The sequence below is a fragment of the Chrysemys picta genome, chromosome 11 (genome assembly GCF_011386835.1).
Source record: "Chrysemys picta bellii isolate R12L10 chromosome 11, ASM1138683v2, whole genome shotgun sequence".
NCBI lineage: Eukaryota > Metazoa > Chordata > Testudines > Emydidae > Chrysemys > Chrysemys picta.
In genome coordinates, this window is record NC_088801.1 from 1,375,931 (window position 1) to 1,393,594 (window position 17,664).

Here is a 17,664-nt window from a genome sequence, read left to right on the forward strand (position 1 = left end):
CACTTCCCCGTGGAAATAGATCACCTTATGGAACAGGCCCAGCACATACCCAGAGAACCTGCTTCAGTATATGGGAAAACCCCCAAACAAACCCCCAGTCGCACAGTCGCCTCCCACCCCACACTGGAACCTGCACGGGGCATCATCGAATAACTACAAACCCACACTCGATGGAAGAAATCTTTCCTGAGCCCCTCTCTGGCCTTCGGACGACCCCCAGCCTCTCCATGCTCAGCATCAGGCACCCGCAGACCAGGGCACACCACTCGGAGCCGTGCCAGACCCTGCCAGAGCAACGGATGCAAAACCTCCGCTGCTACGACGGGCAGCCCCCCCCCCCCGACCCACCTTCCAAGATCCCGGGTCCTACACGTGCCTATCACAACCTGAGGTGCCCCCCACCCAGCGCTCTCAATGCCCCAGTAACAGCCAGGTGGGTGAAACCAGCCAATCACTGGGCTCGCCAAGGAACGCAGCAGCAAATGACCCCTGGCCCTGGGGGTGAGCACTTCTCACAAGGCAATCGCCCCATGTCTGACCTCGCCCTCCTCAGCCTTAGCGGAAACCTGCCCCACACCTGCAAAAGACCATCCCGGGAGCGTCAATTCATAGCAGGGACCCTGGATTTATGGCTCATTGCAACAATCCACAAGGTTAGCACCCACCAGCAGCCAAGCTCCCCCACCCCCCCGGCCCCCTCCCACCCACCGCGGCTCAGCTGTTCCCTGGCGTGTGGGAGGGGTGTGGGAGGGGGAGGGGGCAGAGGAGGGGCAGGGGAGGAAGAGGAGGGGCAGGGGAGGGCAGGGGTGGAGTGGGGGTGGGGCCTGGCGCTGAGCCCACCCACCCCCTGGGAAAACTTGGAAGCAGGTGCCTGTGCAACACTCTGTAACCCCCAGCGCCCCCCTCCAGCCGCTCCCCCCCTTTCCTCGCGCTGTCTGGAGTGCGAAAGGCCCTTCCCCTCGGACGGGCCATAGGAAACCCGCTAACTACGTCTGCTACACAGCCCCGCAGGAGAGCGCGAGGGGGGGGGCCTCCAAACTCGTCTCTGCCACCAGCCGAAGTCGGTGCAATAAAAGCACTGACCTCCCCCAGCCTGGTCACCACGTCGATCCCCCAATGAGAACTACGTGCTGAGATCCGAGATCGGCCAGGTCTGAGCCCCCTGAGCACTGGGGAGGGCGACTGTTTCCCTCACATTGATGCCCTCCCCTTTACCAGCCACCGAGTGCCACCGCCTTGGTCTGGCAGGCCCTGTTTTCCACAAAGCCTTGTCAGCTGCCATTAATTCCCTCCACAGCCTGAATCCTGCATCGGCTTCTCTGCTGTGGTGCCCGGCAGTGAGATCAGGCTAATTGGCCTGTCGTTAGCCGGCTCATCCCACCTGGAGCACTGGCAGGCTCGTCGCACCCTGCCAGCCGTCGGCACCTGCCTCGCTGGTCCCAGTGATTAACACGAACGTCTGCAGGCGGCAGAGATCCCTCGGCCAGCTCCTTTAGAGCTCTTGGCTGAAAATGCTTCACCAACATTTCCGCGTTCTCTGCACCACCGGGCCTGGTCTCACCATCGACTAATGGGCCTATCGCTTTTCCAGGACTCATTTGGTTCCCTCCCTGCTGCTCCGCACCTCAGAACGGCTCGTTTGGGGTCTCGTCCCCCTTTGTCCCAAGTTGCTCTTTTGTTTCCAACTGCTGCCTTCCCGTCTCCCGGCCGGCGGCTCGGCAGGGTCACGCGCCGTCTCTGCTGCGGGATCCCGGCTCCTTGGCCGGCTACGAACGCTTCGGGAAGGACGGCTCTGTTGAGATGAGTTCCTGTCTGCATCCTGTAAAACTTGCCCAGACCGGTATTGCCCTGGCCTCTTCTTTTGTCATTCAGCGTTGCACGCATACTAAACCAATATGCATTTCCTCACCTTTTGGGGGCGAAGCCAGACTTTGAGGCACCTGCTCCCCTACTTGGTGTAAACTTTGCTTGTGCCAATCAGAAACGAACACAAACAGGTTTTGGGCCCCGTCCCCTAGGACACTTCTATGATGTCATAGTTGGTACTTTATGGGCTGCCTGCCGTGTGCAGGCAGGGAGAGGAGAAAGAAAAACGAATCCTGTGTATCCTGTGTACACCCGTAACCGAGCCTGATCACCTCGAAGCCTCTCTCTCCGCTCACGTGTTTCAAACAGAGTGTCTACGTTTGCCGGTCGTTATGCGTTGGTTTGTATTTGTAAGTATCAGTTATTACTAAATGCTGCATCTTTGTTTAAAAATATTGTTAGTAGATATTTTAGTCATTGTGTGTTTTAAGTTTCGTTAACTCTATTAGCTAATCAAACGCTGCTCCCTTACCCCTTGTAATTATCCCCAATAAAACTTTAAATTGATTAATTTTAGTTGTGTGTGTGTGTGTGTGTGTGTGTGTGTCTCTGCAGTTTGCAGCGTGACCCATACTCTCCTTGCATCCCTTACCAATATAGTCTATTGCCACGTGCAGCCTGGTAGATAACAGGCCGGCATTTTCTTTCGCCCCTGCGTGCCCGTGGCAATCCACAGGCTCCTTCTCAGTCACAGTTTGTAGCCTCGGCGCTGGGCGCGTCACCTTTGAAGCCCGCCTGGAGCGCCCGGCTGGGTCTCTGCCCACACTGTGAACGGGTGGGGGGGTCTGCCGGGCCCCCCCAATGACCACACGGAGCCAGGCCGGGCTGCTCAGGGCCTTTATTGCTTCTCAGGCACATGGCTCGTCCACACCCGAGCAAGTCCAGCCCCAAACTCAGAGCGCAGCAGGAGGGGCAGGGGGACGACGGATGGGGGAGGGACAAACGGGGGGGGGGGGAGCAGAGACACAAGGGAGGAAGAAACCTTGTCAGCAAGACAATAAATACGCCCTGTCGCTACCGCAGCATCTGTGCAGCAGCTGGGGTGGGCTCCCTTCCCCGGCCCCCAGCCCCGGGCACAGGACACTGGGCATAGCCCTGGCCGGCTCAAGGCCAGTCTCACTGTCCAGCCAAGGCGAAAGGTCAGTCAGGCTGTTCCTGCCCCCCAGCCAGCAGTGCCCCCGGGGGGAGACGCACCTGGGACACCTGGGCCGGGCTGGAGGCAGTGGCGCCTGCCCGGCAGGGGGGAGAGGACAGGCCCATGGAGGGGGCAGGGGAGAAGCCAAGAGCCTCCCCCCAGTTCACACGGCTCAACCCCTGCAGGGCACCTCGGGGCCAGCGAAAGCCCAGGGCAGCTGAGGCCTTGGCCAGTTCATCTGCAGCAGCTGCCCCCCCATACCCCTGGGGCAAGGCCCCGAGCCTGGGAGGGGCGGAGGAGCAGGGCAGCGGGGAGGGGGTGGGAGCGCTGGGTGGCTCCGAGCAGGGTGCTGGGTTGAGATCCCCAGGGCACGGCTCCCAAGTGAGCTCTGCCATGGGGCCCATCCGGTCCCATAGTGCCCAGGGAATCGGGGCCATTCATCCCCATCCTCCAGCCTGGCAGGACCCCCCCAGGAGTGAACCCAGCCCCCAAAGCAAGCCCCCCCCCCAGGGACTGGACAGTGGGGCACACAGAGCGAGCGCCCCCAGCCCGGCTCTGTGCTGGTGGATGGACCCCGGCCTGTGAGGGGAGATGTGCGTACATGGCTCTGAGTGGGGCTGGGGGCACACGTCGCTGGACGGGGCGGGTCGGATGTCTGTGGGAGGGAGGGGCGGGGGGGATTGTGACCGATGGTGCCACCCCATGTGGTATCTCTGGGGGCCGCAGTGCCAGGGTCCAGCCGAACCCCCAGGGCGGAGGAGGGGGACATGGGCCCCGCGCAGAGCGAGGGGATGGCTGGCGCAGAGACCTGGGAACTGCCTGGTGCTGGGCGTCGCTGGGAGGTGTATGGGGGAGTGTCGGTCTGTGCCGCCACGCTCCGTGTGGGTGTGCGCGTGCATGGGAGTGTATGGGAGTGTCGTGTGTATATAGGTGTGTAACTGTGCGTGCATAGAGCATTGCTGTGTGTGTGTACAGGTGTGTCACTGTGCGTGTGTACGTGAGTACAGGCATCGCTGTGTGTGCGTGGGATGTACAGGTGTGTCACTGTGCGTGTGTACAGGCATGTGTGTGATGTAGAGGTGTGTCACTGTGTGTGTACATGTGTACAGGCATCGCTGTGCATTCATAGGGGAGTCACTGTACATATGAACAGGCATGTTGCTGTGCATGTGTACAGGCGTGTGTATGTACGTGTGTACAGGCATATGTGTGTATGTAGAGGCGTGTTGCTGTGTGTGTACAGGTGTCATTGTGTATGCATAGGGGAGTCATTCTACGTGTGTACAGGCATGCGTGTGTATGTAGAGGCATGTCACTGTGTGTTTGTGGGGCATACAGGTGTGTTGCTGTGTGTGCATAGGGGAGTCACTGTACATGTGTACAGGCGTGTCGCTGTGCGTGTGTATAGGCGTGTGTGTATGTACTGGCGGGTCGCTGTGTGTGCATAGGGGAGTCACTGTACATGTGTACAGGTGTGTCACTGTGCGTGTGTATAGGCGTGTGTGTATGTACAGGTGTGTTGCTGTGCGTGTGTACAGGCGTGTCGCTGTGTGTGCATAGGGGCACATGGGCTCTGCGTGTCAGACTGTGGCCACAGACAGAAGGTGACTCCTAGCAGCTCCCCAGCTGGGCAGGAAGGGGGGGGGGGGGGGCTGCTCAGTTTGCCCTCATCCATAATGGCCACCAGCTTCCCTGACTTCCCATGGAACTGAAGCCATGGGCTGCCCTCAGTCAAAATGGCCACCCCCCCCCCCCCTGCAGTGAGGCCTCCCCGGGCTGGAGGACACCCTACGGCCCCCCTGCCCCATGCAGGTGGGTTGTGGCCACTCTCTGGGGCCGAGCTGGGGGGGGGGGCAGGGGGCGCTGGAGGCTGGGGGTCGCACAACCAGCTCAGCTATATTCAGCAAATGGCCTGGCAGCCCGGGGGCGTGTGGGGCAGGGAGGGAGCCCAGCGGGGGGCGAGGACGGCGAGCGGGGCCGGGGCTGGCAGCCAAACCGGGGCGACAGCGCCCCCGAGAGGTGCAGGAGGCCGTGAGCACCACGGTGACACTAACGCCGGGGTTTTACCCAGGTCCGGCATGGCCGGGGGCTGCCAGGGCCCCCGAGGACGCGGCTCTGCTCCTCCCAGCTCCGGTCACAGGGCACGTGGGCAGCGTGGCGCTGGAGGGAGAAGGCGTGCCGAGCCGGCTGCCGGCGGTGGAACCCTGCGGGCCGGGCCGGGATCCCCCAAACCCGGGGCAGGCGATGCTGGCGGCTTCCCATCATCACGGCTCCTGTTTCCTGCCCCCCGTCCCTCCATCTCCCCCCTTCACAGTTTCACACACCGCAGAGGTTGCTGCTGGGCTCCCGTCTCCCCTCCCCCCGCAGCCCGCCAGCCCCTAGTCTTGGAAGTCCAGCTGTTCGCGTAGCATTTCCTGTCCTCAGGCACAGCAAAACAGGAAGTCCCGCCCCTTGCAGCAGGCCCCCCGCAGGAGGAGCGGGAGCAGTGAGCCCCCAGCGGTGCCGACTCTGCTGGGCGGAGGGGCCCGCAGTGCCCGGGTGAACGCTCCTCTGCGGTCCCGAGCGGCCAGGCTCGCGGGGCGGACGCCAACGCACGTCCTGGCGGTTTGCTCGACCCCCGTTCCCGCCTCCGGGAACCTGCCGCCGCGGGCCCAGCCCCTGGAATGTTCCTTCGACTCCTCCGTCGCCGCAGGAGGTGGCGGGGCTACTGCGTGACCGGCGCGGGGGGCGGCTGGCTGCCGGAGCCGTGGTAGGAGCGGAGTAAGACCTTGTGCTTGGTGACGGCCTCGCCGCGCCGGCGCTGGTGCTCCACCAGGAACTCCTTGAGCCGGTTGGTGGTGAAGGTCAGGGTCTGGCGCCGTAGCTTCATCAGGTAGGCGTCCTGCAGCCAGGGATTGGCAAAACAGTCCTTGATGGTGGGCCGGCTCCTGCAACAGCCAGGGAGAGCCCGGGGGTGAGGGACTGGCCACGTCTGCCGCTGGGGAGCCCAGGCAGGAACAGGGACTGGCTGCTCATCCCCCTGGCCCAGGCGAGGGAAAGGACAGGCCCCAAGTCCCAGCCAGGATTAGAACCCAGGAGTCCTGACTCCCACTTCCCCTGCAAACCCACTAGCCCCGTGGTTCTCAACCATTTGTCCCGGTGACCCTTTCACACAGCAGGCCTCTGAGTGTGACCCCCTTTATCCATTCAAAACACGTCTTTGTGTATTTAACACCATTACAAATGCTGGCGGGGAAGCGGGGTTTGAGGTGGAGGCTGACAGCTCGCAACCCCCCAGGTAATAACCTCACGGTCCCCTGAGGGGTCCTGACCCCAGTTTGAGAACGAACCCCTGCTCTAGACCCCACTCCCCTCCCTGAGCTAGGACAGAACCCAGGCGTCCTGGCTCCTAGCCCCTCTCAGTAACCTCAGGACCCCCTGCCTGCACGTTGCCTTGTGCCACCGCCCGGGCACGGTGCGTGTGCAGAGGCAGAGCGGGGCCTGGCATGTGCGGCTGTACCAGGGCCTGGCGGGTGGGGCTGTGCCGGGGCGGGCCGGGGCAGTGCCGGGGCCTGGCGGGCGCGGCTGTGCCGGGGCAGGCCGGGGCCTGGCGGGTGGGGCTGTGCCGGGCGGGCTGTGCCGGGGCGGGCTGGGGCCCGGCGGGTGGGGCTGTGTTGGTGCCTGGCGGGCGGGGCTGTGCCGGGCGGGCTGCGGTCCCCCGGCCAGGCACTCACCAGGGGTAGATGCAGAGCAGCTTGCGGATGAAGAGGGCGGCGCTCTGCGAGGCGTTGGGGTACAGCTTGAAGGCGTCGAAGCGCCCGGCCAGGATCCTGTTCTCAGTCTCGATGGGATCCAGCTCGAAGAACGGAGACCGGCCGCTGAGCCTGGGGACCGGCAGCAGAGTGGGTGAGGAGCCCCCCGGGCACTGCCCAGGGCCAGCGCCGCCCCAGCCCAGCACCGGCGCTGCTGCCAGCCCAGGGCTTTGCTTCGACCCACTGGGGGATTAATGCTGGTGTCCCTCGAACCCAGGGCCAGGTCAGAAACAGCCCCAGTCCCGGACATGCCTCAGACTTTAAATGCAGGGTGTGAAGGTGCTGGATCCCCCAGGGACACCACCTCCAGGCTCTGCCGGTGCCCCTCACTCCCGACCCGCAGCCCCTGCCAGCCCAGCCCTGTCCCCCCCAGCTCTGCCAGTGCCCCTCACTCCCGACCCGCAGCCCCTGCCAGCCCAGCCCTGCCCCCCCAGCTCTGCCGGTGCCCCTCACTCCCGACCCGCAGCCCCTGCCAGCCCAGCCCTGTCCCCCCAGCTCTGCCAGTGCCCCTCACTCCCGACCCGCAGCCCCTGCCAGCCCAGCCCTGTCCCCCCCAGCTCTGCCAGTGCCCCTCACTCCCGACCCGCAGCCCCTGCTAGCCCAGCCCTGGGCTCCCCCCGCAGCTCTGCCAGTGCCCCTCACTCCCGACCCACAGCCCCTGCCAGCCCAGCCCTGTCCCCCCCAGCTCTGCCAATGCCCCTCACTCCCGACCCACAGCCCCACTCTCCTGAGCAGGAGCGGCTAAGGATTGTGCCCTGCGTTAGACGGGGACCAGGCTGTGCCCTGCCCTGCGCCTCGTTCCAGGGCATTAACCCCGCACCCCAGCTCCATGAGCCCCCTCAGCTTGTACATCCACACTCAGCCCCCCGGCCCCGGCTCCCCCCGCGCCCGCGGGGACTCACATGATGTAGGTGAGCACGCCGACCCCCCAGATGTCGGCCGCAGAGCCCACCGGGTCTCCCTTCACCATCTCCGGAGCTGCGGGGCAGAGAAAGGGGAGGGGGTCAGGCTCCGGCCGGGCGATGGGGGGGCGCAGCGGCAGGCGGGGGTCACTCACCCCCTGCACTAGCACTCACACATGTACTCCAGCGTGCCCACGCGGCGCCCCAGCCTGCGCAGCACCAGCGGGTTGTAGGTCTGGGCGCTGCCGAAGTCGATGATCTTCACCGCGTTGCCGTGGGCGACGACCACGTTGTCGGGTTTGATGTCCAGGTGCACGATGCGGCGCCCATGCAGGTACTCCAGCCCCTGCAGCAGCTGCAGCACGTAGCCGGCCACCTCGTCCTCCGAGTAGCGGAACCTGCGGGGAGGGGGGGTCAGCGCCCGCCCCCCTCCCCCGCTGGGCCCCCCCTGCAGGGCCCATTTCCCCCCCCGCTGTGCTGGGCCCACCCCCGACCCCCACTGGGCCCATCCCCACTGCTGTGCAGGGCCCAGCCCTGCTCCCCCCAGCCCTCCCCCGCTGCGCCCATCCCCCCACGATGCACAGGGCCCAGCCCTGCTCCCCTCCCCCTTCTGCCCCCCCCCCCCCCAGCGCAGGGCTCAGCCCTGCCCCCCCAAGCCCCGACCCGCACTGGGCCCATCTCCACTGCTGTGTAGGGCTCAGCCCTGCTCCCCCCCAGCCCCCGTGCTGCGCCCATCCCCCCCCCCCGCCGATGCACAGGGCCCAGCCCTGGTCTCCCCCCACCTGTCGACGAGGCTGTAGAGGATCTCCTTGCCGGCGCAGTGCTCGGCGATCAGCACCAGGTAGCGGGGGGTGATGTAGGCCTCGTGCAGGCCCATGACGCGTTCGTGGTGCAGGCCCTTGAGGATCTCGTATTCCTGCAGGACGCTCTGCTTCTTCTCCGCCTCGTAGGGAATGATCTTGGCCATGAAGTGCTTCCCCGTGGCGTTCTCCTTGCACTCCCGGAGCACCCCGAACCGGCCCCTACGGGACAGGAGCCGTCGGCACTGGCTGCGCAACGGGGCTGGGCCAGACCCTCTGCCGGGGGGAGCGCAGCCCTGTACGGGGTCCTAGCCAGGGACAGCCCCCGGGCGCCCCTCTGGGACTGCTGTGTGGACGCTGAGGGAAGGCAGATTCGCCAGACTCCCCAGCTCCCTGCAAGTCTGGCCCCCTTCCCCCCCCGTGGGGATTTTCTTAATGTTGTGTGTGAATACTGTGTGTGCCTCAGTTTCTCCATGTGCTGCACGTTTGACTGGGGGAGGGGAAGTTGTTTAATCTCTGCAGAGACCCAGGTGTGATTGACCAGGAGGGGCCATAACTGAGCTGGGGAGATGCAGGAATGGGGCAATGCCGGCTGGTTCCGGGGACGAGCCAGACCTCACCCAAAAGCTACGGGAAGAACCAGGCTGGGCCTGGGGGGATCGAACCCCAAACCCAGCAGGGAGCTGCCTCGGTGACGCCCAGCAGCAGGTGGGCAGCCAGCCGTGCCGGCAGTGACTGGAACCAGGACCTGCCCCACTCCACAGCAAGACCAGCCCGGAGCCAAGCCCCGTGCCTGGCAGCTGCTCCCCGTGCCAGCGAGCCCAGGCTGTGGGGCAGGGGCTCCAGGGGCAGTGCCCAGGAGCGAGCTGGGAGTGGCCAAGGGGGAATCACTGGTAATATTTTTATGACCCTGTGCCTCAGTTTCCCCAATAAGCTGCATGGTTACGGGGGGGGGGGGGCGCGGTTTGCTCCTGGGGAGGCTCACAGACTTGGGTGTGAATGTCACCCGGGAGGGGTCATTAACAAGGACTGGCCCAGCCCAGCCCCGTCTCAATGGGGAATCCCAGCAAAGCCAGTCACAGGACACACAGGGGGTAGGGGGGATTTCTCCACCTGTCCCCAGGGGGGCTGGGCACAAACCCCCAGCCACCGAACAGAGGCCGGGGGAGGTCGGAGGTGGGGGATCAGAGCTGGCTGCTGGCAGGAGTGGGGGCTCTCGGCTGGAGCCCACCCAAGGAGGTCAGAGACAGGGATAAAAGCCCCACGGCTTGGCTGCGGCTGGCCCGGGTCAGCTCGCTTGGGCTCGGGCTGCAGGACTAAACATTGCTGTGACCTGTCAGGGTCGGGGCCCCAGAGCCTGGCCTCCCGCCGAGCCCCACGGTCTGCACAGAGACCTGGGCCAGCCGCCGGCCTGGTATCCCCGCGTGGGGACAGCCAGAGGCAGAGCGTGGGCCATGGGGCTCGCTGCCTGTGACTGGCCTCTGCACGATGCTTTAACCTCCAATCTCAGGGCTCCCTGGGCTGGCCCAGGTGACTAATAACCCGCCTGTCGGCCCGCGCTGGCTGTGTGTCCCTGCAGACGCTGGCGGAGGGGGCGCTGCCCCCAAGTGGTGCAAGTCTCCGCCGGGGTCTGTCTCAGGGGGACTCGCTGCCCAGCACTCACAGGGGGACTGCAGGCCCAGGGGTCCAGCCCCAGGAGGCAATGAAGCCGTGTGGCTTCCCCTGCAGGAGGTGTGAGATCCCTCGGGGGTCTGGGCCACTGACGGGGCCTCCCAGAGCCTGTCCCCACGCTGGGCCCGTGGTCCCACTCCCGGGGGTCCGTGATGCCGGGACATAGGGTCAGATGGGCCCCTCTTGATTGCTCTCTCAGACCCCCCCCAGAGGCAATGCAGAGCCTGGCACACTGCAGGGGACCCCGGGAGCTGGTCCGGCCGAACCCCGGTGCCCGGCACTAACCTCGCTTTCTCCTCCAGGAAGGTGTAAGGCTTCTGGGGGACCCCCTGGCGCAGCGCTGTGCCCTCCTTTGCCTCTGGAGCCCCCGGCCCTGTGGGGCTAAGCCTGCTCGGGGCGGCGCTCCGGCCCAGGAACCGCGTGGCCGATGGCTCCACCTCTTTGGGGAGCGGGGACGGGGCGTCCGTGGGGGGCGTCGCAGCCGGCATGGAGACAAAGGAGGTGACCATGTACATGGGCGCCGCTTTGGGGGAGGGGGACACAGGCGTGGCCGATGCTGGAGAAATGGGGGAGAGTCGGGCAGGGGGCTGGGTTGGAGGGGCGGGCGAGCCCTGCACCGCCTGGCTGGTTGTGTGGGCAGCGGGGGGGCGCGGAGGGGCAGCCCTGGACGGCGTTAACACCAGCTCTGGGGAGCCAGACCCAGCAATTGCTGGAGGGACGGCAGGGGGGCAGAGCTGCTCTTGAGGGGCAGGTTCTGCCTCGGCGCGGGGAGGTGGCTGGATGGCGGCAGAGGCACCCCCGGGAACAGGGGCCTGTGGTGCCCGGCCGGGCATGTGCACGACCCCTTTGTGCTTGCGGGGCGGGGTGGGGGGAGGGGCCCCCGCGGTTTGGGGCGCAGGCTGGGCAGGAGGGGTCTGGGTGGAGCGGCTGGAAGCTGCTGTCTCGGGGGCAGCCACGTCCTTCCGGGCAGCAGGAGCCGAGTGGGCAGCGCCGGGATCTAGACAGGAAGCAAGACAGAGCAGTCGGCCAGTGAGCGCCCCACCCTGCCCCACCCCTGGGGAAATGGGGGGCAGCCAGAGCCAGGGGAGCGACCAGGGCAGTAACCAGGATCCCACCCCCCAGCAGCCATGGAGCAAGGCAGCTGGGAGCCCCCCACCCCTCCCCACCGAGGCCAGCACATGCCCCCCTTCGGTGCAGGGCCCCCCGCCTGCTAGGGGGACCCCCTGCTTTAGTTTGGTCCACGACACACGAACGGGCCCCAACACCACCCAGTGCCCCACGATCCCCATGTCGGCGAGGGCCAAGCCTGCGCCGGGGGTGGGGCTGGGACAGGGGCCCCCAGGAGCTCGCTCACCATCTGTCTCGATGGCCACCGTCTCTGAGGGGTTGCTGTAGGGCCCCTGGCCGGCCTTATTGATGCAGGCCACACGGAACCTGGCCGTGCTCCTGGCGGGCAGCTCCGTCACGTTGAAGTAGCAGTCGGCGATGCCCGAGCTGATGGTTTTCCACTCGCGTTCCCCTGGGGAGGGACATGCAGCCGTCAGTGCCCAGCTGGGCACTCGGGCACTGGCTGCGTTGGGAGATCGACGCAGCGCTGGGATCTGCAGGGAGATGGTGCCCTAGATCTGGGCAGCACGGGGCCCTAGCAGGGTCCCCAATCCCATCCCTGCAGCCCCCCCCAATGGGCAGCAGGGGCACGAACACTGCCTGGGCAGGCACCCAGAGGTGCTGCTGGGGGCTGCCGGGTGCTCTCCAGTCTGGGGTCAGCATCCGGTGCTGCCTACAGATCCCAGAGCGGCGCAGGCCCCGAGGCTGCAGAGATCCTGTGACACACTGAACCTCCAAATAACACCCTGTAACCCCCATACGCATCATTCATACGCGGGTGCGCTATCTCACACAAAGCAGGCCTTGTAAGCCATGATATGAACGGTCGTGATCTGCTGCACCCCATTGTTCAGTCCGAATACACGTATCGTTAGTGAGTATGAAGTGAGGAGCTTTTGCTGAATGGTTGTTCCTGAAATACGCTGTAAACGTGAGAGTCCTCGGCTCCCAGGAGCGTTCAAGGATCCCTGATCAGCAGGGGAGTGGGACTCTGTGACGAAGTGGGACTGTTCTTAATGTTTCCTCTGAACACTGTGTGGGTGCCTCAGTTTCTGGCCGACCCTCTGTCGTCTAGCAATTAATGGCCAGGCCCTTCCCCCCCCCCCCCCCCCGCAAGGGGATGCTAAAGGTGTGGGAGAACAAAGAGGTCAGGTGACCTCCTGGCCCGGGAAAGGGACAAAGTCCAGAGGAGGACGGGCTGGAGGGGGTTCAGTTTGGGGCTGGCTGGGGACGAGGAGTGAGGGCAGACGGGGGTGTCTGGCTCACGGGACCCCAGAATGGACCTGGCTGAGGGGTCCTGTTCTCTGTACCTACAAGCTCTGTTTTAGACCACGTTCCTGTCATTGAATAAACCTCTGTGTTACTAGCTGGCTGAGAGTCACGTCTGACTGCGAAGTGGGGGTGCAGGACCCTCTGGCTTCCCCAGGACCCCGCCGGGGCGGACTCGCTGTGGGAAGCGCACGGAGGGGCATATGCTGAATGCTCCCAGGTCAGACCCAGGAGGTGAAGCCGTGTGAGCTCCTTGCCCTGAAGCCAGTCTGCTCCGAGGGAGAGGAGGCTCCCCAGAGTCCTGACTGGCTTTGTGGGGAGCAGTCCCAGAGCATCGCCCGGGGACTCCGTGACAGACTCAAGCGGTTACAATTCAATGACAATTGTGTAAAGCACCACACAATGGGACTGCTCAGCCCTGCAACTCAGCAAAGCCCACCAGGCCTGTCTGGGCACACGGACTGAGGATATAAAAGGGGGGGGGCATCATGCCTTGGCCTTTCTCCTCCCCCACCTACACTGGAAGCCACAAGAACATGGAGAAGACAAAGCCTTCAACTGAGGAGACTGGTCCCAGGCTGGAGAGAGAAGTCTGCGTATTGAGAATGTAACATCCAGTGGGGTGAGAGAACTGCTTGATCTAAACGCTGCCTGGTGTAGTAAACTGGGCCCTACCAAATTCACAGTCCATTTTGATCAATTTCATGGCCAGAGAGTTGAAAAATTGGTTAATTTCACGTTTTCAGATAATTACATCTGAGGTTTCAGGGTGTTGTAACCGTGGGGCTCCCAACCCGAAAGGTCCCCAGAGGTGGGTCTGATCCCCCCTGCCCTGAGCAGCTATGCAGGGGAAGGACAAGTCCTGTCCCTCCCCAGCCTGGCGGACTCGCAGCTCGGAGCCCCGCAGCCTGGGGGAGAGGAGATTTCACAGGGGAGGGCTAATCTCCGGGCCCATGACATTGGCAGGGCCTAGTAATAAGGGTTAAGATTTAGACTGGGCGCGTAGCGGTTCTTTTCTCTGGTACCTGTCGCTCACTTTTTATGCCTCCCACTTCGAATCACGTACAATCGACCTTCCTGTAGTGAATAAACCGGCTTTATGCTTTACCTAAACCCGTGCTTGGGAAATCTCAGCTCTGGTTACCAAGGCTGGTGCGTGTCCTCTGCACACTGAGGGAGGGCGACTGGGCAATGAACTTGCACTGCTCAGGCACGGTGCAGCTCTGGGGTGCTGGGGGATGCGCTGGTGCCTTTCTCTGTGCGATTTGTGAGCATTCGTGCAATCCAGCGGGGTGTGGGGCTCCACACGCGGTTGTGCTGAGTGATCACAGCACCTGGAGGGGTTTGCTGCTGGTCACTGGCAAGGCAATGTGGGAGACAGCCCAGGCTGGGGAGTTAAGGGGGCCCAGTGGTCCCACAGTCCCGGTTGTCCCCTGGGGATCCGGTCACAGGCTGGGATCCAGCACCAGTCACGGGAGAGCAGCGGAGGGGGCAGCACAGGGCTGAGGGGTGCTGAAGAGGGGACTGACCAAGGCCCTGCCCATGGGCCCAAGCAGTGCTGGCTGGGTGCGGGAGGCCTCGTACCGTTCATTTTGCACTCCAGGATGTAGGTGCAAGGGGCCCGGCTGTCTGCAGGCTTCCACAGCACCAGCACCGTGTTCTTGTACTTCTGAGGTATCTCCGGGGTGCCCGGCTTCCCCGGCAGGCCTGGCAGGGGAGACAGCGCGACCTGTAATGGGGCTGGCACGGGTGAGAAACTGGGCCAAGGGGGGGAGGCAGGGAATGGAGAGGGGACAGGGGTTCAGATGGGGTGGGACAGAGGGGGGTCAAGGAGGGGGCTGGGCCAGCCCAGCCAGCCCAGGGTCGCCGGCAGCACTGATCCGGTTAGTGGCGCTGGTGGCACCGGAGAGCTGGGGCCCTCTCAAGTAACTAGCACTGGCCAAAGGCCCCCGGGCTCTGCACTGCTGGCATTTGCCTCGTCGGCAGTGCGGGGGCCCCAGACAGACTCTCCATCCCTCGGCTCCTGCCCGAGCACCCTGGGGCAGTGGCCGCAGGGGGGCCTGGCAGACAGGGCCTGGCTGTCCCCCACACACCCCTGGAGCGCTCCCTGGACAGGAACGGGGCAGCTCCGATCCTGGCCGCCCCACAGGAGCTGCTGCAGCCAGTGCCCTCCCGTGCCCAGGGCCCTTACGTGCCACGGCCAGAGTGCACGAGCTGGTGGCGGTGCCCAGGGCGTTGGCAGCGGTGCACTCGTACAGGCCTGCATCCTTCTTGCATGTCCTGGGGATGGAGAGCAGCTGGCGGCCGTCCTTACACGAGACGATGTTCACCGCGGCGTCAGACACCAGCGACCGCTTGTCTGTGGGGAGGGAGGATGAGCAGGGCCGGCCGGCCACCCCCACCGCTCGCCCGTAGCGAGACCCCAGCCCCCGGCTCGGTCCCAGGCCGCTCGGCGTTCAGAGCTGGGCAGCGGCACCCCACCCCATGGCAGGCCTGGTACCCAAGCAACCTCCACCTGGGCATCAGAGCGCCCGGCAGGCGCCGGCCCGAGGGCCCTTCCGTCTGCCTCTGGCACTGGTCCTGCAGGCTTGGGCCTAAGGGAGATTTTGGTCCCTGAACAGAGCGATTGTCTTTCCAGTGGATGACTCCAGGGACCGGCAGCACAGGATCACCGGGCAGAGAGGTTCAGAGAAACGGGCACCAGTGCAGGGCAAGGTCCCCAGGTCTCAGCCAGATGCCGACAGACAGGGCTGGGATCTGCCCGGCTTGCCTGCGGGTTACCAGCGATCGGACAGGGACCAGAACCAGGGGTAGCGTCTGGACTCTGTCGAACGCCTGCCTCAGTCCCTCTTCCCCCGTCTGTTCCCGTGGGGCTGGGCTATCAGAGCGGGCGCCCGGCAGGGCATGGACCCTGATGGAAGAGCAGCTCTCCCACAGAAATGTTTATGCCCTCCCTGAAAGAGGAGATCCAGCGACAGCAGCCGGGCTAGGCTTGGATCTCAGAGCTGGGAACTCCCCACATCCGCATGGAGAAACCATCAACAAAAGGCCTAAAGACTCGTCTTGTTCCGTTCTCCTCCCCAAGAGCGACTCCCCACATCCCTGAGAGCACCCGGCAGTGAACCCCAAACCAAAGGGACTAGGTGTGACAGCCTGGGAATTCTTTTGTAATATTTTCATGAAGCCTATGCGTGCCTCAGTTTCCCCTATGTGCTGCAGTGACCTTGGGGATAGAAAGGCCTGTCGCTCTCCGGGCCGGCTAACACAGGTGTGACGGGCTCCCAGTTGTCTGGGCCCTTAGGTCCCATATCAGTGGAGCTCTGAGAAGACAATGGCAAATCCGACTGCCCAGACATGGACCCCAGCAACCAGCGACCCAGAGAGATCTGGACTCCCCACCCCACTGGGCAGGGGGCTGAGCCGCATCCCCCGCTCGGCTGGGGGAGGGGAGAGTTAAGTGTGGGCTGCAGGCAGCAATCAGTGCTCCTGGCCTGGGACAAGGTCAGAGGGACGGACGGGGCTTTGGGCTCCCTGGGCTGGTCCAGGTGACTAATAACCCGCCTGTCGGCCCGTGCTGGCTGCGTGTCCCTGCAGACGCTGGCGGAGGGGGCGCTGCCCCTCAAGATGGTACAAGTCTCCGTCGGGGTCTATCTCAGGGGGACTCGTCCCGGAGCTCACAGTGGGGGGGAGCAGGGGGGCTGCAGGCCCAGGGTCCAGCCCCAGGAGGCGATGAAGCCGCGTGGCTTCCCCTGGAGGGAGAGCGAGACCCCTCGGGGGCCTTGCCCCGGACGGGGCCTCCCAGAGCCTGTCCCCACGCTGGGGCCCCGACCCTGTGGGGCCGTGACACTATGCTGCTTGCACTCAGTGTGCGTGGGGAGGTGTTTCAGAGCTAGCTGATCACAGCCCCTGTTGGCGTCTAACTCGGGTGTGTGGCTGGGCTCAGCTCGCTCGTGACCTCGACCCGAATGGGCCACGAGGCCTAAAGCGCACCTGAGCTGGGGTACGTGACGGGCCGTGGGGCTGGAGGAACCGGAGCACTGCTGGATTCTTGGGGCCAGGGGCTCCGCTCCCCTGGCGAGAGGGACGGGCCGTGAGGAGTTTTCATGGGGTGCAACGTACCCTGAGACATCGCCGCCCGTGTGGGGAACACGTGGGACACTTTACTATAGTGTTGACATCTATCTCCTAGAACTGGAAGGGACCCTGGAAGGCCATTGAGTCCAGCCCCCTCCCTTCACTAGCAGGACCAAGTACTGATTTTGCCCCAGATCCTTAAGTGGCCCCCTCAAGGATTGAACTCACAACCCTGGGTTTAGCAGGCCACTGCTCAAACCGCTGAGCTATCCCACCCCCCAAATTGTACAATTGCACGGAACGTGAGCAGAGTGGCCGTGAGGGGCCTGCGACAATCTTCCCAATTGCCAAGGCTGAGGAGATGGTCTCTATGTGTGTCACTTTGTACGGCGAGTTAGAGCTACTAGGGTAGATCTGTGGCCCCCCCAGACTGGCACCAGCACTGCCTGGCCTGCCTGGCGGCCCATCGGCCGTACAATGACCCGTTGAAAGGAGCCGGGGACGCGCCTGAGGAGTCAGCAAGGCAGGGCAGGCCGGTGCACAGAGAACTCCAAGGCGTTTCCAGGCCATGTGCTGGGCAGCTTGTTGGGGGCACAGGAAGTACCAGCCACACGGCGAAAGGGCAGCTGCATCGTCTCCATTTTGTCTTCAATCTGCTTCTTACCCCGGGGTAACTTCCACAAAGCTCTGAGCAAAGGACTGAGTGACCCATCCGCGTTGTGGGGGATTCCAGGGGGACTCTCAAGCCAGCAGCCTCCCCTCACTGCTAGGAAGCTGATGTGTAGACTGAAGTCTCTGTGATTGCTTCACCCGTTAACAACTCTGCTCGTTCGTTCGTTTTTCTTTATAATAAACCTTTCGTTCGAGAGGCTGACGGCCGGGCTGCCCTGGCGACGTGGTGACCCTTTGGGGTCAGAGGAACATTTGGTCGAGGTGAGCCGAGTTTTCACATGACCTAGGTGTGACGAACTGGGCCTGTTCTCACTGTGGTCTGGGAATGCTGACAGGGGAGTGTGGCTGGGATAGTCTGCATTGGGGGGTGGGAGTCT

At 64.2% G+C, this 17,664-nt stretch overlaps 1 protein-coding gene across 9 annotated transcripts in view; it reads right to left on the reverse strand.

Annotated features, from left to right (window-relative positions):
- Positions 1-4,330: 4,330 nt before the first annotated feature.
- Positions 4,331-17,664, reverse strand: part of SPEG (striated muscle enriched protein kinase) — a 101,645-nt gene continuing 88,311 nt past the window's right edge. For 5 of the 9 annotated variants that reach the window (XM_065560425.1, XM_065560424.1, XM_065560426.1 and 2 more), the window contains 9 exons: positions 14,733-14,900; positions 14,126-14,248; positions 11,520-11,684; positions 10,451-11,162; positions 8,477-8,716; positions 7,869-8,092; positions 7,695-7,770; positions 6,715-6,864; positions 4,331-5,928 (listed from right to left, as the gene is read on the reverse strand). In XM_065560425.1, the coding sequence (XP_065416497.1) occupies positions 5,706-5,928; positions 6,715-6,864; positions 7,695-7,770; positions 7,869-8,092; positions 8,477-8,716; positions 10,451-11,162; positions 11,520-11,684; positions 14,126-14,248; positions 14,733-14,900 (2,081 nt within the window). In that variant the 3' untranslated portion in view covers positions 4,331-5,705. Of the gene's footprint in view, positions 5,929-6,714; positions 6,865-7,694; positions 7,771-7,849; positions 8,093-8,476; positions 8,717-10,450; positions 11,163-11,519; positions 11,685-14,125; positions 14,249-14,732; positions 14,901-16,232; positions 17,520-17,664 lie in introns of those variants that run through there. The other 4 variants (XM_065560427.1, XR_010591249.1, XM_065560429.1 and 1 more) reach the window with 4 other exon arrangements.